We start from the raw sequence: 20,447 nt of genomic DNA on the forward strand, positions 1-20,447 counted from the left end.
GTAAACACTGCATGTTACACTCAGAACAGATCAATGATTAATAAGAATCATATGAAAACACCATATGAGATCTGGCATGAAAGAAAAAGTGTGGTTTCATATTTCAAAATATTTGGCTGCAGATGTTTTATTCTTGATAATGGTAAAAATCATTTAAAAACCTTTGATGCTAAATCTGCAGGGGGAATATTTCTTGGATATTCTTCAGTTAGTAAAGCATATAAAGTTTTTAATAAAAGCTCTTTAAATGTTGAAGAATTTATCCATGTTGTTTTTGATGAAACTGTGCTAACTAATAAGCCAACTGATTCAGTTGAGCTAGTTGATCGTTTCACAGAGATCAGTTTGGAAGATGACAGTGAAGAAGAAAATCATATCAGTAGAAATATCCTTCAAACGCCTGAACCGAAAATACTAGATCAATCAGTTGAACAGGAACCTGCTCCTGATAATCAGTTGGTGGAACAAACAGATGATATTCAGTTACCAACTGATACAGGTCCAACTGAAACTGAAAACATTCAGTTGCTTCTGGCATCCCAAGCCTCGCCTCGCCTACCGTCAAGAACATAAAAACAAGAGGTAGCCAACATGCCAGTGAGTATAAACCCAGCATGACACAATCAATAACATATGAGAATTAAAATGACAAATAGTTCATATGAAATTCATAAAGATGCAATATAATGCAATGCATGATCAGAAGCTGTGGGCTATCAATAAATCTCAAGATCAAGTGAATCATCTTGTCATAGGGTACCCAAGGAAAGAGAATCCCCCAGCAACATCCACTGACTCAACCGCTCGGGGTGGGGTGCTGTGTTCTACAATCCCATGACTATGGTGCGCCTATAGAATGTGTTCAGGCCATAGCAGCGACCTCCACATACACTATGCCAACTCAACTATAGCTCCATACGTCCAACAAATCAATAAATCAAGGCGACCTCCGCCATATCAAATCTGAATCGAAAAGTGGCTCAATGTGCAATGTAATAATGCAAATCAATATCATCATCTCGATATCATAATAAACTCATCTCAAGGCCACAATCATCATCAAATCACAAGTAATTAATCGAGCCATAGAATTTTCAATTTAAAAATAAAAATGATACTTTTACCTCGTATGTTACCGATCGTAACATACCTTTCAAATATTACCAAAAGAAAATTTAAATGTGTAGGTGAGAACTCTTAAACCTCTGAAGTCTACTATAACTCAAGAACTCAGATCATTTATCAAAACAAGGCAATTCCTGTACATAATTCATAATTAATTCAATATTGCTTCAAATCAAGATATGCAAATTGGATATGGAAGAATCTCAAATCCCAACAATTTTTCTGCACAAACTTTTGTCAAATAAAGTCATTTACTCAGTCCTTCATAATCTGAAACATACAACATAATTTTCGAAATCCCGCATCAGTACAAATCTGGCATAGTTTAGTATTTGGAGCATAAATCCCTCAATACTCAATGAAATCAAGCCCTTTTTATATCATTTCGAAGACAAGATAATGTTCTATAACTTTCATTGGAGCATCGAATCCAGAATCCCAACCAATAAATCCCAGAATTCGAATAAACATAAGGCATGTACACAAACTCGGGATTCTAGACCAGGTTTAGTAAACATAGCATATCTCTTTCATTTCTTCATGGAACTGAGTGATTCTTGAACCAAATCGAAGATAACCTGATGCTCTACAAGTTTGATGAAGATCATAACATCAAAATCTAACTAAAACTGTCCCATATACCCGAAATACAGTAGGCATAAAAACTGATCTTGCACAGAAACAAGAAACCATGCTCGTATCCATTTTAAATTCAAACCAACTCATATACAACATCTTCAACATCTTAATATCTCAAATATCAACTCAAATATCAATTCTAAACTTCAACTCATTTCAAACTTGAATAAAAATGGGAAATACTTACATCCTCGTGAAGCCCGTGATGAGAGGATCACAAATCTAACTTTATTTCATAATTTTCTTGAACAAATCTCCCATAGATGAAGAAGAAATGTAGAAAATGGAAGGAGATGGATGAGGATTTGCGTGGAGGAGAAGGGAAATTATTGAGAATGAGTGGTGGAAGTCAAAGTGAGCTTAAAAAAATCAATTTTCGCATCTGTTAGCGCCGCAGCGCCACTTTATAGCGCCTCAGCGCCAAAAATCCCGAACTGTTAGCGCCTAGGCGCCACTATTCTAGTGTCGCGGTGCTTGAATAGTAGTGACACTTGCTGGGAGCGGACCCTAAATTTCCCGTGAGTATCACTTGGCGCCGTCTGTGGGAAATCTTTGAGTTGAGACGTAGAGATGGTAGGCATGAGAGGGAGTGGAAGAGCCACCTCAGCGTCATTGCGTCCTCGGAGGGGACCCGAACCATCTCGCGCTGAGGCGGGACAGGAACAACCGCATCTTGAGACGAGACATGAACAACCTCGTCAAGAGACCAGAACTGAGCAGCCCAATCACGAGACGAGGGTCGAGCAAACCCGTCCCAATGAGAATGTGAGAAACTTGACCCTGGAACAGCTGGGCCAATTTATCACCCGAACTGTGGATGAGGCCATGAAGCGGAATCAATAATCTATATTTGTAGAGGAACAGGCCGCCCGACAGGAGCGTGAGGAAAATGTTGAAGTTCACCAGAGCAGGGTTGAAGAGACGCAACCACCTCAAAGTGGAGAAATTAGTGAGATGGGGGAGATGTGGAAGGAGATACGGAGATTGAGGGAGCAGGTGGGAAGCAGGGCGCCGGTACCCAAGAGAGGAAGCCCTTTTTCACTAGCCATCTTGGAGGAAGGGCTCCCTCCGAATTTCCGACAATCAAACGTTGGAGAGTATGACGGACATACAGACCCTGAGGAACACTTGGGAAGATTTGAGAATGCGGCTCTGTTGCACCAATATTCGGACGGAGTCAGGTGCAGGGGCTTTCTGGGCACGTTGGTGAGGTCAGCCCAGCAATGGTTTAATACCCTGCAGCCCAACTCCATACAGTCGTTCGAGGATTTCTCTGCAGCCTTCTTGCACCGATTTGCCAGCAGCAAGAGGCATCAAAAGAACTATTTGAGTCTATTTGTGATGAAACAGCAAGAGGCTGAAACGTTGCGGGAGTTTGTCCAGCGCTTCAACACTGCAGCGCTAGAAATACCTGCGGCTACCCCTGACATCATGATAAGCGCCTTTACCCAAGGACTGAGGGGGGAGAATTCTTCAAATCGCTGGTCAAGAAGCCTCCGTCGAGCTATGATGACTTGTTAGCTCGGGCGGAGAAATATGTAAACTTGGAGGATGTTCAACGATACAGGAGGATGGAAAACCGGCCCAGAGGAAGTAAGGTGGAGGGAGCCGAGAGAGGTGGAAAGAAGAGGGGTGCAGGGGAAAGAGATGAGGACATAACCAAAGGTAGAGGACAATTCTCATCACATGTTCCTCTGAATAGGAGTCGGGATAAGGTGATGGAGGTGAGGGAGTCGGGGGAGAGGGGGGAGAAGTCGCAGAGGGTTGAGAGCAGTGCTCGACCTCCGCCACGGGGTAGATAGGAAGGGTCCTCGTCCGGGAGTGAGCTGAGATCTCGCCCGTCTTCTAGGCGGGGTCGAGGCCCTCCATGGATACATACGAGGATCGAAGCGTCGAGGAGAGAGGGTCGAGGTCAGGATGTCCCTCGGGAGCCCGCTGAACCGAGGAGGAGAACGAATGAGGATAACTACCCCACAAGAGGGATGATTCATATGATCTCGGGGGGTGCTACTGATGGAGATTCCGGGAGAGCGCGGAAAGCGCATAGGAGGAGGTTGAAAAATTTTGAGATTTCTAGAGGTGCGGACCTGCCCCCGGATCCCATCATCATTTTCGGGCCGGAGGACCTCCGAGGCATTGTGGCTCCACATAACGATGCCTTGGTGGTGACTGCCACGGTTGCCAATTACGATGTGGCATGAATCTTTATTGATAATGGGAGCTCTGTGAATATCCTGTTCAAGAGCACTCTGGATCAGAGAAAGGTGGAGGGATTTGAGTTTGAGCCAATCTCCACTCCTCTGTATGGATTCGCAGGACATGCCATCCCGCCGCTGGGTCAGATTGACCTTCCTTTATCTTTGGGGCATGAGCCTCGGCGGGTGACCAAGATGACGACATTTACTGTGGTAGACACCCCATCCGCTTACAATGGAATTCTGGGGCGACCAGCCCTGAAGGATTTCAGAGCTGTAGCGTCCACGTATCATCAGAAGTTGAAGTTTCCTGTGGGGAGGGAGGTTGGAGTCTTATGTGGGGACCAGAAAGTCGCTCGTCGGTGTTATGAGGGGATAGTGAAAGAAGAGGGGAAGAGTGCGCTTGTGGAGGTCAATATTATTAGAAGGGGGCGAAGCGGGTTGCCCGTGGTAAGGAGGGAGGTTCATGAGGTGATGGATGAGAAGCCGGAGATCGTGACATTGGGGCCTGACAAGAAAACTCTAAGAATAGCCCCTGACCTTGACCCAGAAGTAAGGGAAAAACTTATTACTTGTTTACAAGCTAATCTCAACAGGTTCTCTTGGTCAGCCCAACAGCTCACAGGGACGAGTCCAGATGTAGCAGAACATCGGTTAAACATCTTACCAAATTCTCGTCCCGTGAAACAGAAGAAAAGACACTTCGGACCCGAGAAAGATATAGTTATAAAAAAGGAGGTGGGAGAGTTGCTCAGTGCTGGGCACATTCGAGAGGTACAATTTCCTACTTGGCTCTCGAATGTCGTTCTTGTTCCGAAAAGTTCAGGAAAATGGAGGATGTGTGTGGACTTCAGAGATCTCAACAAGGCATGTCCTAAAGATTGTTATCCCTTGCCGCGGATAGATCAGTTGGTGGACTCCACAGCCGGACATCAGTATTTGTGCATGCTGGACGCTTACCAGGGGTACCATCAAATCCCCTTGGCCGTGGAGGATCAAGATAAAGTAAGTTTCTTTACCTCTGAAGGAACTTTCTGTTACGTGGTCATGCCCTTCAGACTAAAAAATGCCGGAGCCACGTATCAGCGGTTAATGGATAAAGTCTTTTCTAAGCAGCTGGGGAGGAATGTGGAAGTGTATGTGGATGACATCATGGTGAAGTCTAAGGATTCAGCCCTACTCATACCTGACTTAATGGAGACCTTTTCCACCCTCAGGTCCTATGGGCTGAAGTTGAACCCTCAGAAGTGCATATTTGGGGTGAAGAGTGGGAAGTTTCTGGGTTATATGGTGACGGAGAGGGGAATTGAGGCTAACCTTGAGAAAGTTCAAGCTATTCAGAATATGGTCTCTCCCCAGGGACCCAAGGATGTTCAGCAGTTGACAGGGAGGATTGCTGCCTTGGCACGTTTTATCTCAAGGTCCGCCCACAGAAGCTTACCATTCTTCCAGACTTTGAGAAAGGTGAAAAAATTTGAATGGGATCCGGCCTGCGAGAAAGCGTTTGAAGAGTTGAAAAGATACCTTGCTGAGCTGCCTGTCCTAGCCAAACCGGTTGCAGGTGAGACTTTGTGGGTATACTTATCTGCCACTGAAGGGGCTGTGAGTTCGGTCCTTGTCAAGTCAGAGGGATCGGTTCAACAGCCGGTATACTATGTTTCGCATGCACTCAAAGGGGTAGAGAGCCGGTACTCAGGGTTGGAAAAATTGGCTTTGGCTTTGGTGGTGACAGCGAGGCGCTTGAGGCCCTACTTCCTATCTCATCCAATTGTGGTGCTCACCAACAGTCCATTGGGCAGAATCCTCACTCATTCTGATATATCCGGCCGCCTGGTTAAGTGGACTACGGAGTTGGGAGAATATGACATTCAGTATGAGCCGAGAATAGCTATTAAAGCACAAGCCTTAGCCGATTTTCTGGCTGAGACTGTTCATCAGGAGAATGAAGACCCTTAGAAGGTGTATGTGGATGGTTCCTCGTCGAAGGATGGAAGTGGGGTGGGAGTAGTACTAATTTCACCAGCTGGGGAGGAAGTGAAGTTGGCTGTAAGGTTGGACTTTCGAGCCTCCAATAATGAGGCAGAGTATGAGGCAGTGTTGGCTGGACTTCGAGCAGCCAGAAATGTGGGAGCTACCCGAGTACTTATTTTTTCTGACTCGCAGTTGGTAGCACAACAGATGAAGGGGATGTATGACGTGAAAGATGAGAAACTTATTGAGTATGCTCGAGAAGTGGACAGAGTTAGAGAGAAATTCACGGAGATTACATTTGAACAGATCCCCGGGAAAGAAAATGAAAAGGCGGACAATCTAGCCAAAATGGCTGGAACAATGAGAAGTTGGAAGAATAGAGATGTGGTATTTCAAATCGAACTCACACCTCACACGAGTTCACCTGCAGTTGAGCAAGAAGAAGAGGATTGGAGGACTGACATAATTGATTACCTGAAAGAGGGAAAGCTTCCTGATAACCCTCGCGAAGCTCGTAAGTTGAAGATAAAATGTTCACGCTATGTAATGGTTGTGGACGTGTTGTTTAGATCGTCTTTTGCAGGGCCACTTCTTCGGTGCTTAAGTTACAAAGAGGCTGATTATGTGCTCCGAGAAGTTCACGAGGGGTGTTGTGGAAATCATTTAGGGGCTTATGCATTGGCAAGAAAGTGCTGCTCGCCGGTTATTCTTGGCCCTCAGTGCTGCATGATGCTCAAGAGTTGGTAATGTCTTGTGATAGTTGTCAACGTCATGCACGGTTGAATCACCGGCCGGCCGCGATGATGAAGGCTGTCACGGCCGCCTGTCCCTTTGACCAGTGGGGAATGGATATTGTGGGAACTTTTCCTATAGCTCCTGCTCAGAAAAAATTCCTACTGGTAGCAGTTGATTATTTTTCAAAGTGGGTGGAAGCAGAGCCTGTGGCCAGAATCACTGAGAACGACATCCTGAAATTCTTGTGGAAGAGTATAGTATGCAGGTACGGGGTACCTAGGAGGCTGATATCCGATAATGGGAGACAGTTCCAAGGGGCCAAAATCGAAGCTTGGTGTAAAGAGATGAAGATCCAACAAGTCTTTACCTCTGTAGCTTACCCGCAGAGTAATGGCCAGGTGGAGGTGACTAATCGGACGCTGGTACAGGGTCTGAAAGTTCGACTGGGCAAAGCTAAGGGCAATTGGGTGGATGAGCTACCAAGTGTCTTATGGGCATACGGAACCACTCCGAGAGAAGGAACCAGAGAAACTCCTTTCAGTTTGGTATACGGCAATGAAGCAGTGCTCCCGGCTGAAATCGGGTTGCAATCAGCGAGGGTGATGTTTTATGACGAGGACAATGATGCGAGACACGCTACTGACCTTGATCTTTTGGAAGGAAAGTGGGAGGCTGCCAGCATTCAATTGGAAGCTTATAAGAACCGCGTTGCACAGTCTTATAATCGGAGAGTCATGCAAAGAAAATTTCAGGTGGGTGATTTGGTCCTGCGGAAGGTGCCAGAAGAGCAGAGGGGAAAATTGGACCCAAAGTGGGAGGGTCCCTTCAAAGTGATCGATAGACTGAGCTCTGGAGCCTATTACTTAGAAAATGCGCAAGGCAAAGCTTTGAAGAGGCCTTGGAATGCTTATCACCTTAGGAAGTATTATTCTTAATTCTGTCGTCGATGTATTTCACTTTCTGAATTTTATTATGTAATCCATTGGAATTCAATAAAATCAAGTTCTTCTTTTCGAATTTATGAATGTTGTTATGTTATGATGGTGTTGAATTTTATTTTCCTACTAAGGCATCGCCTAGTAGAGGAGCAGAGTTAGGACGAGGAGAAATTTTATTTTCCTACTAAGGCATAGCATAGTAGAGGAGCAGAGTTTGGGTTGGGAGAAATTTTATTTTCCTACTAAGGCATCGCCTAGTAGAGGAGCAGAGTTAGGGCGAGGAGAAATTTTATTTTCCTACTAAGGCATCGCCTAGTAGAGGAGCAGAGTTTGGGTGGGGAGAAATTTTATTTTCCTACTAAGGCATCGCCTAGTAGAGGAGCAGAGTTAGGGCGAGGAGAAATTTTATTTTCCTACTAAGGCATCGTCTAGTAGAGGAGCAGAGTTTGGGTGGGGAGAAATTTTATTTTCCTACTAAGGCATCGCCTAGTAGAGGAGCAGAGTTAGAGCGAGGAGAAATTTTATTTTCTAAGGCATCGCCTAGTAGAGGAGCAGAGTTTGGGTGGGGAGAAATTTTATTTTCCTACTAAGGCATCGCCTAGTAGAAGAGCAGAGTTAGGGCGAGGAGAAATTTTATTTTCCTACTAAGGCATCGCCTAGTAGAGGAGCAGAGTTAGGGCGAGGAGAAATTTTATTTTCCTACTAAAGCAACGCCTAGTAGAGGAGCAGAGTTTGGGTGGTGAGAAATTTTATTTTCTGGCTAAGGTATGACCTAGCAGAGGAGTTAGAGGTTGATGGTGTTGATTTTTATTTTCCTGCTAAGGTGTCACCTAGCAGAGGAGTTAGAGGGTGATGGTGTTGATTTCTATTTTCCTGCTAAGGTGTCACCTAGCAGAGGAGTTAGAGGGGGGAAGTGGATGATTTTTATTTTCCTGCTAAGGTATGACCTAGCAGAGGAGTTAGAGGGTGATGGTGTTGATTTATATTTTCCTGCTAAGGTGTCACCTAGCAGAGGAGTTAGAGGTGATGGTGTTGATTTCTATTTTCCTGCTAAGGTGTCACCTAGCAGAGGAGTTAGAGGGGGGAAGTGGATGATTTTTATTTTCCTGTTAAGGTATGACCTAGCAGAGGAACTAGAGGGTGATGGTGGTGAATTTCTATTTTCCTGCTAAGGTATGACCTAGCAGAGGAGTTAGAAGGTGATGACGTTGATTTCTATTTTCCTGCTAAGGTGTCACCTAGCAGAGGAGTTAGAGGGGGGAAGTGGATGATTTTTATTTTCCTGCTAAGGTATGACCTAGCAGAGGATTTAGAGGGTGATGGTGTTGATTTCTATTTTCCTGCTAAGGTGTCACCTAGCAGAGGAGTTAGAGGGTGAAGGTGTTGATTTCTATTTTTCTACTAAGGTGTCACCTAGCAGAGGAGTTAGAGGGTGATGGTGTTGATTTCTATTTTCCTGCTAAGGTGTCACCTAGCAGAGGAGTTAGAGGGGGGAAGTGGATGATTTTTATTTTCCTGCTAAGATATGACCTAGCAGAGGAGCTAGAGGATGATGGTGGTGAATTTCTATTTTCCTGCTAAGGTTTGACCTAGCAGAGGAGTTAGAAGGTGATGGCGTTGATTTCTATTTTCCTGCTAAGGTGTCACCTAGCAGAGGAGTTAGAGGGTGATGGTGTTGATTTCTATCTTCCTGCTAAGGTGTCACCTAGCAGAGGAGTTAGAGGGGGGAAGTGGATGATTTTTATTTTCCTGTTAAGGTATGACCTAGCAGAGGAGTTAGAGGGTGATGGTGTTGATTTCTATTTTCCTGCTAAGGTGTCACCTAGCAGAGGAGTTAGAGGGTGATGGTGTTGATTTCTATTTTCCTGCTAAGGTGTCACCTAGCAGAGGAGTTAGAGGGTGATGATTTTATTTGCTCTAATATGTTAATATTATCAGAGACAAACTCGTGAGAAGCAGTAAATTCAAATGCAAAATACTCAAGGTTGCATAAATAAAACGAGTTTGTACATGTCAAAAGTGCGCAAAAGGAAATAACCAAATGTAAACGTCCCAAAAGTCGCATAATCCTATGGAAAATAAAACAATGCAGAAAATAACATAAATAAAGGAGCTCAATCTAAGAATCGGGTGGGGGGGGGGGGGAGACTCGATACGAAGCCCTCGAAGTCGATAAAGTTAGTAGGGGCGCCTGGCGAAGGTTAGCCCTGAGCATGGAAAAGGCCGACTGCACCCTCGAAACCCACCCCCAGGTAGTGAAAAGCTTTCGGGCCACAGATCTCGACAAATTCTTCGGATTTGAGAAATTCCTCTTTGAAGGAGGAGGCTTCTGCAACATGTCGTGCCTTGGCGTCTTTAAGCTCAGCCTGTGAGTTCTTTAATTCTTTCTTCAGCTTCTGGATCTCTTTAGCTTGATCCTCTATCAGCCGCTGAGACTCCTGCTTCTGTTTTGAGAGCTCGCCGCACTGGATTTGGGACTCCGACAATTGAGCATGGGACTCCGAAAGCTCCTCGGCATGCGACACTTTCATCTCATCAATAGTAGCCTGGAGCTGTTCGCGGAGAGCCCGAGCCTTGCGTAATTCTTGACAAGAGTCAGATCGAGCGGCGTGAGCGCGCTCAGCCAACTCCCCGACGTACATCATGCCCTGCATAAGTAGACAAGGGTGAAAAGACGATAAGAAGATCAAATGTATATTAAACATCAATCTAAAGGTTATAAGGAGAAGTATACCTCGATGACACTGCTGCATGTCCGGCGGAGGAGGTCTGACCACCCCAGTGAGCCCAAGAACGCTGCATCGGCGTCGGAAGGAAGCTGATACATTATCTTCTGAGCCAGATGAGTAGGACCCCGCCCCACGATGGCCGAATCCGAAGTGTATAGAGGATGCACCGCCGATGCGAGGGGAGGCCCCTCATCGGGCTCGGACCCCTCTGGAGAAGAGACCGATACGACAGAAATATCAGAAATCTTGCGCTTGCCATGCTGAGGGGCTGACGGGCTAAGATCAGTGGATGCATTTTGCTTACCAAACGGAGGAGGGGACTTGGCACGAGGAGGTGTCGAGGAGGCTTGTTCTGAGGCGGAGGAGGAGGAGCCTGCCTTCTTCCTCTTCGCAGCAGTAGGGGAGCTAGGGGAGCTAGCAGGCTTCTTCGCGGTAGTAGAACAGGAACCTGTTTTCTTTTTCTCAGCATCAGAACAATCTCCCTTTGGGCCCATCGTGACTGCCGGGGTAATGGATTTCTGGGAAGCTGATGAGGAACCCCCGGCCTTTGTCTTGGAGAGCTCACGGAGAAATAGGGCGTTCATTACTCTAGTACCTGCAAGCAGAGACAAGAAACCAAATGAGAATGTTATCAATTAACAAAATAAACGAAAATAAAAACAAGAAGTATGGACATATGAGAATGTCTACCAGCATTCTCCTTCAGCTTAATTTTAGCGGGACTTAACCCGGCATGACATAAGAGATCCTCAGATAGAAGTTTGGGAATGTCAAAGCATCGATCTCCTAGTACACTCATTATCTGCAGGTACTCCTCATCTTTCTTGTAACTCTTGGAAAGTTTGGGTTTAGTGAAGACAGGGTACCAATCGGTAAAGCAAGTCAATTCTTTGGGTGGCTGTACAAAGAAGAAATATTTTTTCCAGTCCTTCACATGACTGGGGGCCTCATCGAACAGTTTGTGGATAGACCGGGAGGTTACATAGAAAGATCCATCTTTTGACATGGACAAAACTAAGAAGTAGGAAAAAGTGGTGCAATTCAAAGGGAGGCCTAGGGCCCTGAATAACACAGCGAAACAGCTTATCAAATGGAAGGCATTAGGCGTGAGTAAACCTAAGTGCACCTGATAGTACTTGCTTAATTCTTGAAAGAAATCACACAGGGGGAAACGAAGGCCGGCATCAAAATGATGCTGAAAAAAGGTATAATAGCCCTTAGGGGCTAGATAAGGTCGGTCCTTCGGGCCAGGAATGATGATCTGGTGGGAGGAAGGAATGTGCCACAGAGTCCTAATTTTTGACTCGCTGCCAGGAGGAATATGGGATGACAAGTGACCGTACCATAAGTTATCCGCCTCAGATATGTTCATTTGTTGGGTCACATGACGAATTTCCTTACCCGGGCGACTATGAGTGGTGACTTCCTCCTCAGGAGGATCAAGGGTAAAATCAGGATCAGCTAGGGAATTCCTACCATGGCTAGACTCGCTGGACCTGCTAGACTCACTAGACCCGCTGGACCTCTCAGAACAACCCGAGTAACTAGACTCCGAATCGGAAGAAGACATAACCATTGAGGATAATCAAACAGACAGGGGAAAAAACTAACCCGGAAATAGCGCGGAAGAAATCTCACGGAATAGGACCAATAGAACGACTAGGAGCTGGGTGTGCGCTGGGCGAGCTTGGCTAGGCTGGGCGAGCACTCGTGCGGGGCGTGTGGCGCGCCGGGCTAGTGTGTGAGCGAAGGGCGAGCGGGCGAGCGTGATACACGGGTGAGAGCACTCGGGCGAGCTGGGTGTGCACCGGGCGAACGTGGGGGCGAACGTGGGGCACACTGGGGCGAGCGTGCGGGGGCGAGCACGTGGGCTAGGCGAGAGGGCGAGGGCGGCGTGGCTAGGTGAGGGTGGCGCTTGGCGAGGCTGGGCGAGCTGGGGTAAGGGCGCACTGATAGGGTGTGCGCTGGGCGAGCTTGGCGAGGCTGGGCGAGCTGGGGTAAGGGCGCGCTTGACAGGGTCGACGTGGGCGAGCAGAGGAGGGGCGGTGATGGGGGCGAGCGTGCGAGGGCGGAGTGGCTAGACGAGGGTAGCGCTTGGTGAGGTTGGGCGAGCTGGGGTAAGGGCGCACTGATAGGGTGTGCGCTGGGCGAGCTTGGAGAGGCTGGGCGAGCTTGGCGAGGCTGGGCGAGCTGGGCTAAGGGCGCACTTGACAGGGTCAGCGTGGGCAAGCAGAGGAGGGGCGGTGATTGGGGCTAGCATGCGGGGGCGAGCATGCGTGGCTAGGCGAGGGCAGCGCTTGGCGAGGCTGGCGCGCGTGGGGCAGGCGCGGCGCGCGAGGGGGTGGCTAGGCGATGGCGGGGAGAGGCGAGGCGAGTGATAGGCGTGGAGCGGCGCGCTGGGCTGGGCGCTTGGATGCGTGGGGCTGGGCGAGCTCGGATGTGGTTTCGGTGAGAGTAGCGAGGCACTGACTCGGGCGTGGGCGGGGGAAAGCTGGTGAGTGGATCGCAGAGTTAATTTTTGTGAGAGAAGTGAGAATTAGAGGAGGAGATGACATATATTTATAGGGGAAGCCAAGATTGCGATTTGATATCTTACCAAGATTGTGATTTTATTTGATATCTTTTCCTTTCAGAGCAGGGTTACGATTTGATTTGTTTCCAAATATTTGGAGACGGGAGAACGACAGGAAAAATGCACTGCCTCACCCTTGCGAGTGCTTATTTTTGAAAAAATTATGGGGGCGTTGGCCCCACACCCCCACGACCTGACCGGGCAGGTCGATCCCCGTCAGCGGCAAACATCGTTTGTCAACGGCAAACGAAATAAATTTTTCTAGTACGGTGCGTCCTCATCGTCGATAAAACCAAGGACAACACAACTAATCGAACTTTGAACCTACGATTCAGTTCGACTTGGGAGGGGGAGACTGGTGATACCTCATGGATGAGCCCATCAAGATCTGGCCCAAACTCCCGGCCCATATCTGAGGCCCACAGGTGAAGGGCCCATCAGAAGCCCAGGTATTCTCCTATAAATACCAGGTTTGAGCGTATGATTATTCATTCACTATATTGTTTTCAGCAGCACCCTTAGCTGCTCTCCCCATATATCCTCAGTCACTGACTTGAACGTCGGAGGGGCTACGCCAGGACACCCTCCCGGCCCCTTCTTAACGGTCTTTTTCGTGATTTCGGGCTCAGGAACATTTCAAAACCCTGCGTCTGTACTAGTGACACTTGCTGGGAGCGGACCCTAAATTTCTCGTGAGTATCATTCCCCATTTTGAATTTTCGGTCATTTACTTGCTAACTTCTCTCAAGTAAAACTTATTAGATGATATTTCCGAATATACTCAAAAAATATTTCTTGTTTTTAAACCGGAATATAATAAAATTTATTATTAATTTTGAAGTTTTTAATCCGATACCATTTCTTGATATACTCAAAAAATATATTGTTATATTCTTGAAAGATTCAAATTAATTAACACTTACCATGCAAATATATTAGTATAAAGAGGTATGTGGATGATTGGGTTTCGTCTTTATTTGAATCAACTTTAATGTTGTCCCTTATAGTTGCGGTTCAATATAATGGATTAAAACTTGTCACCATATATGCATATTTTATAGCACAAAAATGGCATGGTTTGGGAGGAACGAGGATTTTGTTATGTAAAATTCATATTTTAAAAAAATCAAATACAAAATTTAAAATTTAATTTTGTGAAATCCTAATATCTCTTTTCTTCTATTAATAGAAGTTCTTATTAAAGTGGTTCTCAATTGTATTTTTCCTTTATGAGAAGAAGGGGATTGACATTTTTTTCCAAATAGGACTATATCAACTAATGAATAAATGATAAGTAAATAGAACTATCAGACTTAAATGTAAGCATTCAGAGAGATTGTGTGGGAGTGGATGAAATTATGATTTAACTATTTCCGGAGGGGATCGATGTCATTCAAAACTCGCCAACCTTTTTAAACACGTACCCAACTTCCACAATTCCTTAACATTCCCACCACCTCCAGACACCATGGTAGACACCACCACCACCGCGGCGCCAATCTATAAGCTGCTCTGGAGATAGGTGCAGTTCCTGGTACCAATTTTATCTCAGCTTCCATTTTCTTCTCCGGGGGAAATCCAGGAATTTTATGAGGAAAACATCAGGAAATTCATCAACAACTGGAATGTTCTTCACGTCGATTACATCCTTAGATACATCTACAACATAGATGAGGTATCTATCTCCTCCTTATTAATATTTGGACTTGTGTTTTTTGACTAAAATTGTAGGCAAGAAAATTGTGCCTATGCTGATATTTGTCGTCCAATGTGAACGTCCGCATTACCGTCCAAACGATGACTAGCAAAGTTTGAATTTATATCTGGCTTTCACATTTGAAGAGATTGTTATATATTGAGCTCATTTGCTAGACATCTCATCCAAGCTTTCTAAGCATCTCAAGTTCAAGTGAGCAACTCAAGTGATAAGAAAAAATTGAGTGTTATTCTTGTGTGAGTTAGAGAAAATATTTTCTCGGTTATACTCGGAGGTTGGGATTTTGAGAGATTGAGTGTTGTATACACATGTAATATTTTCTCTCTATAATAAATATTTATAATAGCTCCGTGATCGTAGCTTATATTGGGTGAACCACGTAAATCTTTGTGTTCTTGTTGATTATTCTATTCCTTAATTTTTGATACTGTATTATCATCATGGTCATCATCGTTTCAGCGTAAATTACCCAACAACTGATATCAGAGTCTTGTTGTAAATTTTTTTAGAATTCTGAGTATGCTTTGTGGTTTTATATTCATGAATCAGATTTATATTCATGAATTCCAATTATTTAATGGCCAAGAACACTTAATTGTTTTATTCCCCCTTCCCAAGTGACGAATAAATTGTATTATTGAAACTTCGACCCAAACATTCCTAATACGAATCTAGTTTTAAATGATAAATGCAAACGATGTTCTTACCTAGGCCTCGCTAAAGTTAAACGTCTTCCGAACGATATAAACATTCAACGATGTGTCTCTAATGATCTATAATCCTAGTCCCTCTCCCTAGAATTAATCTGATAACAACAATTTATGGCCAGTAAATGGCAGTCGAATAAAAACAAAGAAACACAATTAAATCAAAACGAAATTCAATCATATAAATAATCGAGTCAAATTATCGTATCCACAAAGCTACATCATCCTCTAGACTGGAAAATTAGTTCATAGCGAAATCTAAATAAAAAAAAAGCATGTTTGAACGTCTAGACATCGCAACACAAGAAAATAGAAGGGCAAAAAATAAGATGACAAATCAGAAGTGGCGTCTCTGTCCCCAGATTCGTCGTTGTGATCCAGTCTTGCGCTTCAAACCTTCGTCTCGTGTGTCTATCGTGTTATCTCGTCTTTTTTTCTCTCCAAAATGGCTCCCTCCTGCCGCTGAAAACCTATTTTCCTTCTCATATCTTCGTCTAGGCCGTAATTTGAAAGCCCATTTGGTGAGTTTCGCCGCAATTAGCGCCGCGGCGCTGCTGCGCCTGTGTCTCGGTAGTGTAAGCGCCGCGGCGCTTGTTTCTTACCGCCTAGGCGCTAATAGTTCGCATTGTAGCGCTGCGGAGCTGCATTTGTGGCACTGCAGCGCTTGTGATTCGAGTGTCCTAGCACTACAATGCTTGATTGTAGCGCCTCAACGCTTCTTCCCCACTTTTAGGCCTTAACATTGTGGCGCTTGTACATCAACATCTCACGCCCAAAAACACCTCTAATTGCCTTCGTTCATCTAATAGTAGTTTATCTCCTGCACGACACAAAAACAACAAAAACTAAGCCTAATTCTATTCGAAACTAACATAATTCAAATGGATTAATATATAAATTAAGTGAAATTCTTGCATTTATCACATATTAAACCTCCACTGGTCACCACCGAAAACACAACTGCTCTAGCCAGTGCCCTGGCCATCTGAACTGTCCAATGGAATGGGGTGTCCAAGATAAAAACAAGGACATGAGTGACAATCGCCTAATATGAGAATGTAATAGTATACAAACTAATATGATGCATGTGAAATGTAATATGCTCGAATATCAAGGATCAAGTCAAGAATTTAATGCTCAATTTATAGGTGCCTGAGTGTGTAGTCTCTAATATATCCTAGGCATGTTTTGGCTCTCACATTCATACTCAAGACGTGGACATACAATGTCCAGGGTCACCTCTCACGGGTCCCATTGGACACTGTAACTCTCGAGACCCAACCTTACACAATACAAAATAGGGATGAGTGACCCCAACAAACGAGGAATATCTTAAATATGTCAAACATAATATGTCAAAGTAGTAAAGCATGTATCATGCAACATATAAATATGCTGCATATAAGTGTGTATACTACGCTTGAATATCTTAGTCAGTACATCACGTACCTCACTAAAAAAATCTGACAAAAATCTACTCGTCTGAACCTAGACAATACCAACATACTGAAATCACTATCAAGCAAGATCCAGAATCATTAAACATGCTTCAAAGTTCTTTTTAATGATCCTTAAATCACTATTTAAGGCTTTAAGGTTATACTCGCTTTCGTCGCGCCTACTGATGATGTCTCGATCTGTGTGACCGATTCACCGACTCCTCGTCGAGTCTACACTAGCTCCAAAGCTTCCCGTGTAATGCCCGAGAATTTAATTATTGTAATCTGATATGATTTACTGATTATTAATTGATGTAATTATAGCCGGGCCAGTTCGAGATAAGATTTGAGCAAGTATATGAAATTATACAATTTGGGCCGAAGGTATAGCGCCTGGGCGAAAATGTTTGTCCGCCCGAGTGCCCATGCTTGAGGGAAGAAAGCCGAATCTATCGCGCCCGGGCGGAGGTTTTTGACCGCCCGAGCGCGATTGTTTAATGGAGGAAGGCCGAGAGTTCTTCGCCCGAGCGGCAACTTTTGTCCGCTCGAGCGAGCGACGTGCAACACCAAGATTTGTGCCACGTAGTTTTACATGCAATTGTAATATAAAATCTTCATTCTTTCACAAGTTAGCAGCAAGAATCGATCGTAAGTTCAGAGAGAATCTTCAAAATCTCTTCGTAGCTTAGAATTGGGATTTTGAAAGATTTAACCACCCGATTTTCAATTCGACTTGAGTACCGAATTCCTAGCGACGAGAGCTACAACTGGACGTAAGTTTTATTACGTTTAGACATGATTTGAATTTATGATATTGTCAGAATTGAATATGATTCAGATATGGTGTTTCTGCTACCGGAGACATTATAGAATTGAAGTCAGATTAAAGAACAGACCGTTTCTGTAATTGTTATGATTTTTGAAAGATATTGACTGAGATTTTATATCAGAATTGTGTTAATATTCAGAGTATGAATTATGTGGGCACAGATTATGAGTTCAGTATTATATTTATGAAGTTCAGATTGACGGGGTTATTCAGATTGTATTGTTATGCCGTCGAAACATCAGTTGAGTTAGATTGATCAGATTCAGATATGATTTCGATTATATTGTGATATTATTGATATGACTCAAATCGTATCTTGTTCAGACATTGATCAGATTGTATACTGAATTGAGTATTGATCAGAACAGATTGTATATTGAGTTATTCACTGATACAGCGTATTCAATATTGTCATTTCAGATTCGAGATGGACAGATTTGAATACAGGTCTTCGTCATCGTCAGACCGGGACGACAAAGGTATAATGCATGTGATATTCGGGAAGTCCCAACTCAAATGAAATCTCATTTGAGTTTCCCAACAAAATCACATACTAGACTGTTGTCTATATTTTATTATGTTTATGCTTTGATTATAGAATGGTATTCAAATGTATGAGATTATTGTCATATTCAGTTATGAATATGATTATGCTTTGTTTACAGATTGTTATTCATTGCATTTAAGATAGGAAAGTCTTGACAGCCATTGTCAGACTTCTAGACGTTCGGTGTATCTCAACTTAGGAGCAGGTATTACTCCTATTGCAGCCGTTGATACAGCTCGAACCGAAGTCTAGGAATAAGACGTACGGTTACCACGATCGGTTGAGTAGGTAACAGGCATTGACGTCTTATTCATCACGGGATCCCTAGAGTTATAGTTGAGTCAAGTCTAGACATGATTTGATTTATAACTGCATGCTTATATGAATTGGTTTCATAGACTTTGGAACCAATTGTTATTGCTTTCAGTTGTGACAGCATGTTTCATGATTTAGATTGTTTATATGCATGTTTAGCTGATTTAAGTTGCATGTTTATTTAGATTAGATTTCATAGATGATGAAATCTATTATTATTGTTTTAATTTATTCATGACAGCATGTTTCATGGATTATTATGTGTATATGCATGTTTACCATGTTTTATACTGGGATTTATTCTCACCGGAGTTATCCGGCTGTTGTCTTGTTTTGTATGTGTGCATGACAACAGGTGGGACATGATCAGGGTCGAGAAGACGACGAGAGAAGACGAGTTTAGCGTGGTGATTCCGGACTTGGATAGATTTGATTTTAATACTTGAAATTAGTATTTGAACCCTAGATTTAGGTTGTACAGTGTCGTACCTTTATACCGACATGTAGTTTTATACAGATATGTATATTATTAGATGTCATTACCTTCCGCATTTATATTTTAAAAAGAAAAATTTTTAGACCCTGTTTATCATAACTGATAATTAAATCCCAACGATGATTAAGAAGATGATTAGCGTCCGGATCCCCACAACAGGTGGTATCAGAGCCGATAGTTCCTTTAGACTTAGATTATCAGAGCGATAGATCCTTTAGACTGAGATAGTCAGAGTTGATAGATCCTCTAGACGGAGATAGAAGAGAATGAGCGGGGTAGATTGAATTTTCTTTCCTTGCATGTGATTGCTAGCATGAGATTTATTTCAATGTTGATTAACATTGTGTGTGTGCTAGCATGATTTATTGCTTTCCCTATTACATGTTGTTTGTTATCTGAGTTGATTACAGCATGTAATTACCAAGCCTGAATCAGAACCGAGTCTGGATCAGAGGTATATGATCAGAGGAGGGCTGAGACAGATGGTATAGATTGTGTACTAATCTGTTTGATATTCAGATATACCGCCTCGGAGAATTCCAGAAAAGGATAGTACTTCGTCTGAACAGATAGATGCATCAGAAACTCAGATGGAAGTAAAGTTGGCAGAATTTCAGTTATTTCAGCCGCCGATTCTGAGTAGTACAGAGACGTCTGAAAAGTGTCAGGACTGGGTTGGTGACATAGAGATATTGTTTGATCTACTGGATTGTACAGATGACCAGAGAGTTAAATTGGTATTTCACCAATTACAAGAGGCTGCCAGAAGTTGGTGGATTACAATCAAAGGAATATTAGCACTACGTGGTACTGTGATCACGTGGGAAGTCTTCAAGACTGAATTCTATCAAAGATTTTTCTCCGCCTCGTACCGAGAGGACAAGAAAGCAGAATTTGAGAATTTAAGTCAAGGTCAATTGAATATTGATGATTATGCTGCTAAATTCTCTACTTTGTTGCGTTTTGTTCCTCATATGGCTAGGGATGATGAAGCTGTAGTGAATCAATTCATTAGAGGATTGAATTCGGAGATAGTTGCATTCATGAATCTACAGCGACCCTATCACTTTGCTGATGTCTTGAGTAAAGCAAAGAGAGCAGAAGCGAGTCTGCTTCAACAATTAACGAGGTTGTGTGTGAGGCAACCCCAGACACCACAATCCCCTTCGAGATTTGAGCGTGGCAGTACGAGTGGAAAGCAAGACTTGCTGAAAACTCGAAAGAAGTCCTTCAAGAAGTTAGGAAGTGGACTGAGCGGTTCATCCAGCTCTAGTGGTTCCAGCGCGAGCTACCCTGGAGGGTACTGTAGGAATTGTGGAGGGAGACATTCCACTGAGCAATGCCGGGGGGTGACTGGCAGATGCAATGTCTGTAAACAACTGGGACACCTTGCTAGAGTCTGTCCCCAGAGAGGCTTCCAAAGAGGTTAGGGAGCAGAGTCATTGGTGGTAATGACAGAAGAACAGACTCAGACCACGTCATAGGTACTCTTC

At 43.9% G+C, this 20,447-nt stretch overlaps 2 protein-coding genes across 2 annotated transcripts; one reads left to right on the forward strand and one right to left on the reverse strand.

Annotated features, from left to right (window-relative positions):
* The first annotated feature begins 3,746 nt into the window (after positions 1–3,746).
* Positions 3,747–6,677, forward strand: LOC140818019 (uncharacterized). Its single transcript, XM_073177812.1, has 3 exons — positions 3,747–3,959; positions 4,008–5,888; positions 5,946–6,677. The coding sequence occupies exons 1-3, from the start codon at positions 3,747–3,749 to the stop codon at positions 6,675–6,677; spliced, it is 2,826 nt and encodes a 941-aa protein (XP_073033913.1).
* A 3,125-nt stretch (positions 6,678–9,802) lies between these two features.
* LOC140818020 (uncharacterized) lies at positions 9,803–11,908 on the reverse strand. Its single transcript, XM_073177814.1, has 3 exons — positions 11,023–11,908; positions 10,338–10,927; positions 9,803–10,251 (listed from the first exon to the last, which is right to left on the reverse strand). The coding sequence occupies exons 1-3, from the start codon at positions 11,906–11,908 to the stop codon at positions 9,805–9,807; spliced, it is 1,923 nt and encodes a 640-aa protein (XP_073033915.1). The 3' UTR covers positions 9,803–9,804.
* Positions 11,909–20,447: the final 8,539 nt, after the last annotated feature.

The sequence above is a fragment of the Primulina eburnea genome, chromosome 17 (genome assembly GCF_022965805.1).
Source record: "Primulina eburnea isolate SZY01 chromosome 17, ASM2296580v1, whole genome shotgun sequence".
Classification (NCBI taxonomy): Eukaryota; Viridiplantae; Streptophyta; class Magnoliopsida; order Lamiales; family Gesneriaceae; genus Primulina; species Primulina eburnea.

What these genes read in the sequence shown, in the direction of transcription:
- LOC140818019 (XM_073177812.1), top strand. Translation starts at nt 3,747, where the DNA reads ATGATTCATATGATCTCGGGGGGTGCTACTGATGGAGATTCCGGGAGA. An exon ending in CGGTTGCCAATTACGATGTG is followed by an intron (nt 3,960 to 4,007) that starts GCATGAATCTTT and finishes ATCCTGTTCAAG; the next exon opens with AGCACTCTGGATCAGAGAAA. An exon ending in CCGATTTTCTGGCTGAGACT is followed by an intron (nt 5,889 to 5,945) that starts GTTCATCAGGAG and finishes TCCTCGTCGAAG; the next exon opens with GATGGAAGTGGGGTGGGAGT.
- LOC140818020 (XM_073177814.1), bottom strand. Translation starts at nt 11,908, where the DNA reads ATGGTTATGTCTTCTTCCGATTCGGAGTCTAGTTACTCGGGTTGTTCT. An exon ending in TAAGCTGAAGGAGAATGCTG is followed by an intron (nt 10,928 to 11,022) that starts GTAGACATTCTC and finishes CTCTGCTTGCAG; the next exon opens with GTACTAGAGTAATGAACGCC. An exon ending in CATGCAGCAGTGTCATCGAG is followed by an intron (nt 10,252 to 10,337) that starts GTATACTTCTCC and finishes CTACTTATGCAG; the next exon opens with GGCATGATGTACGTCGGGGA.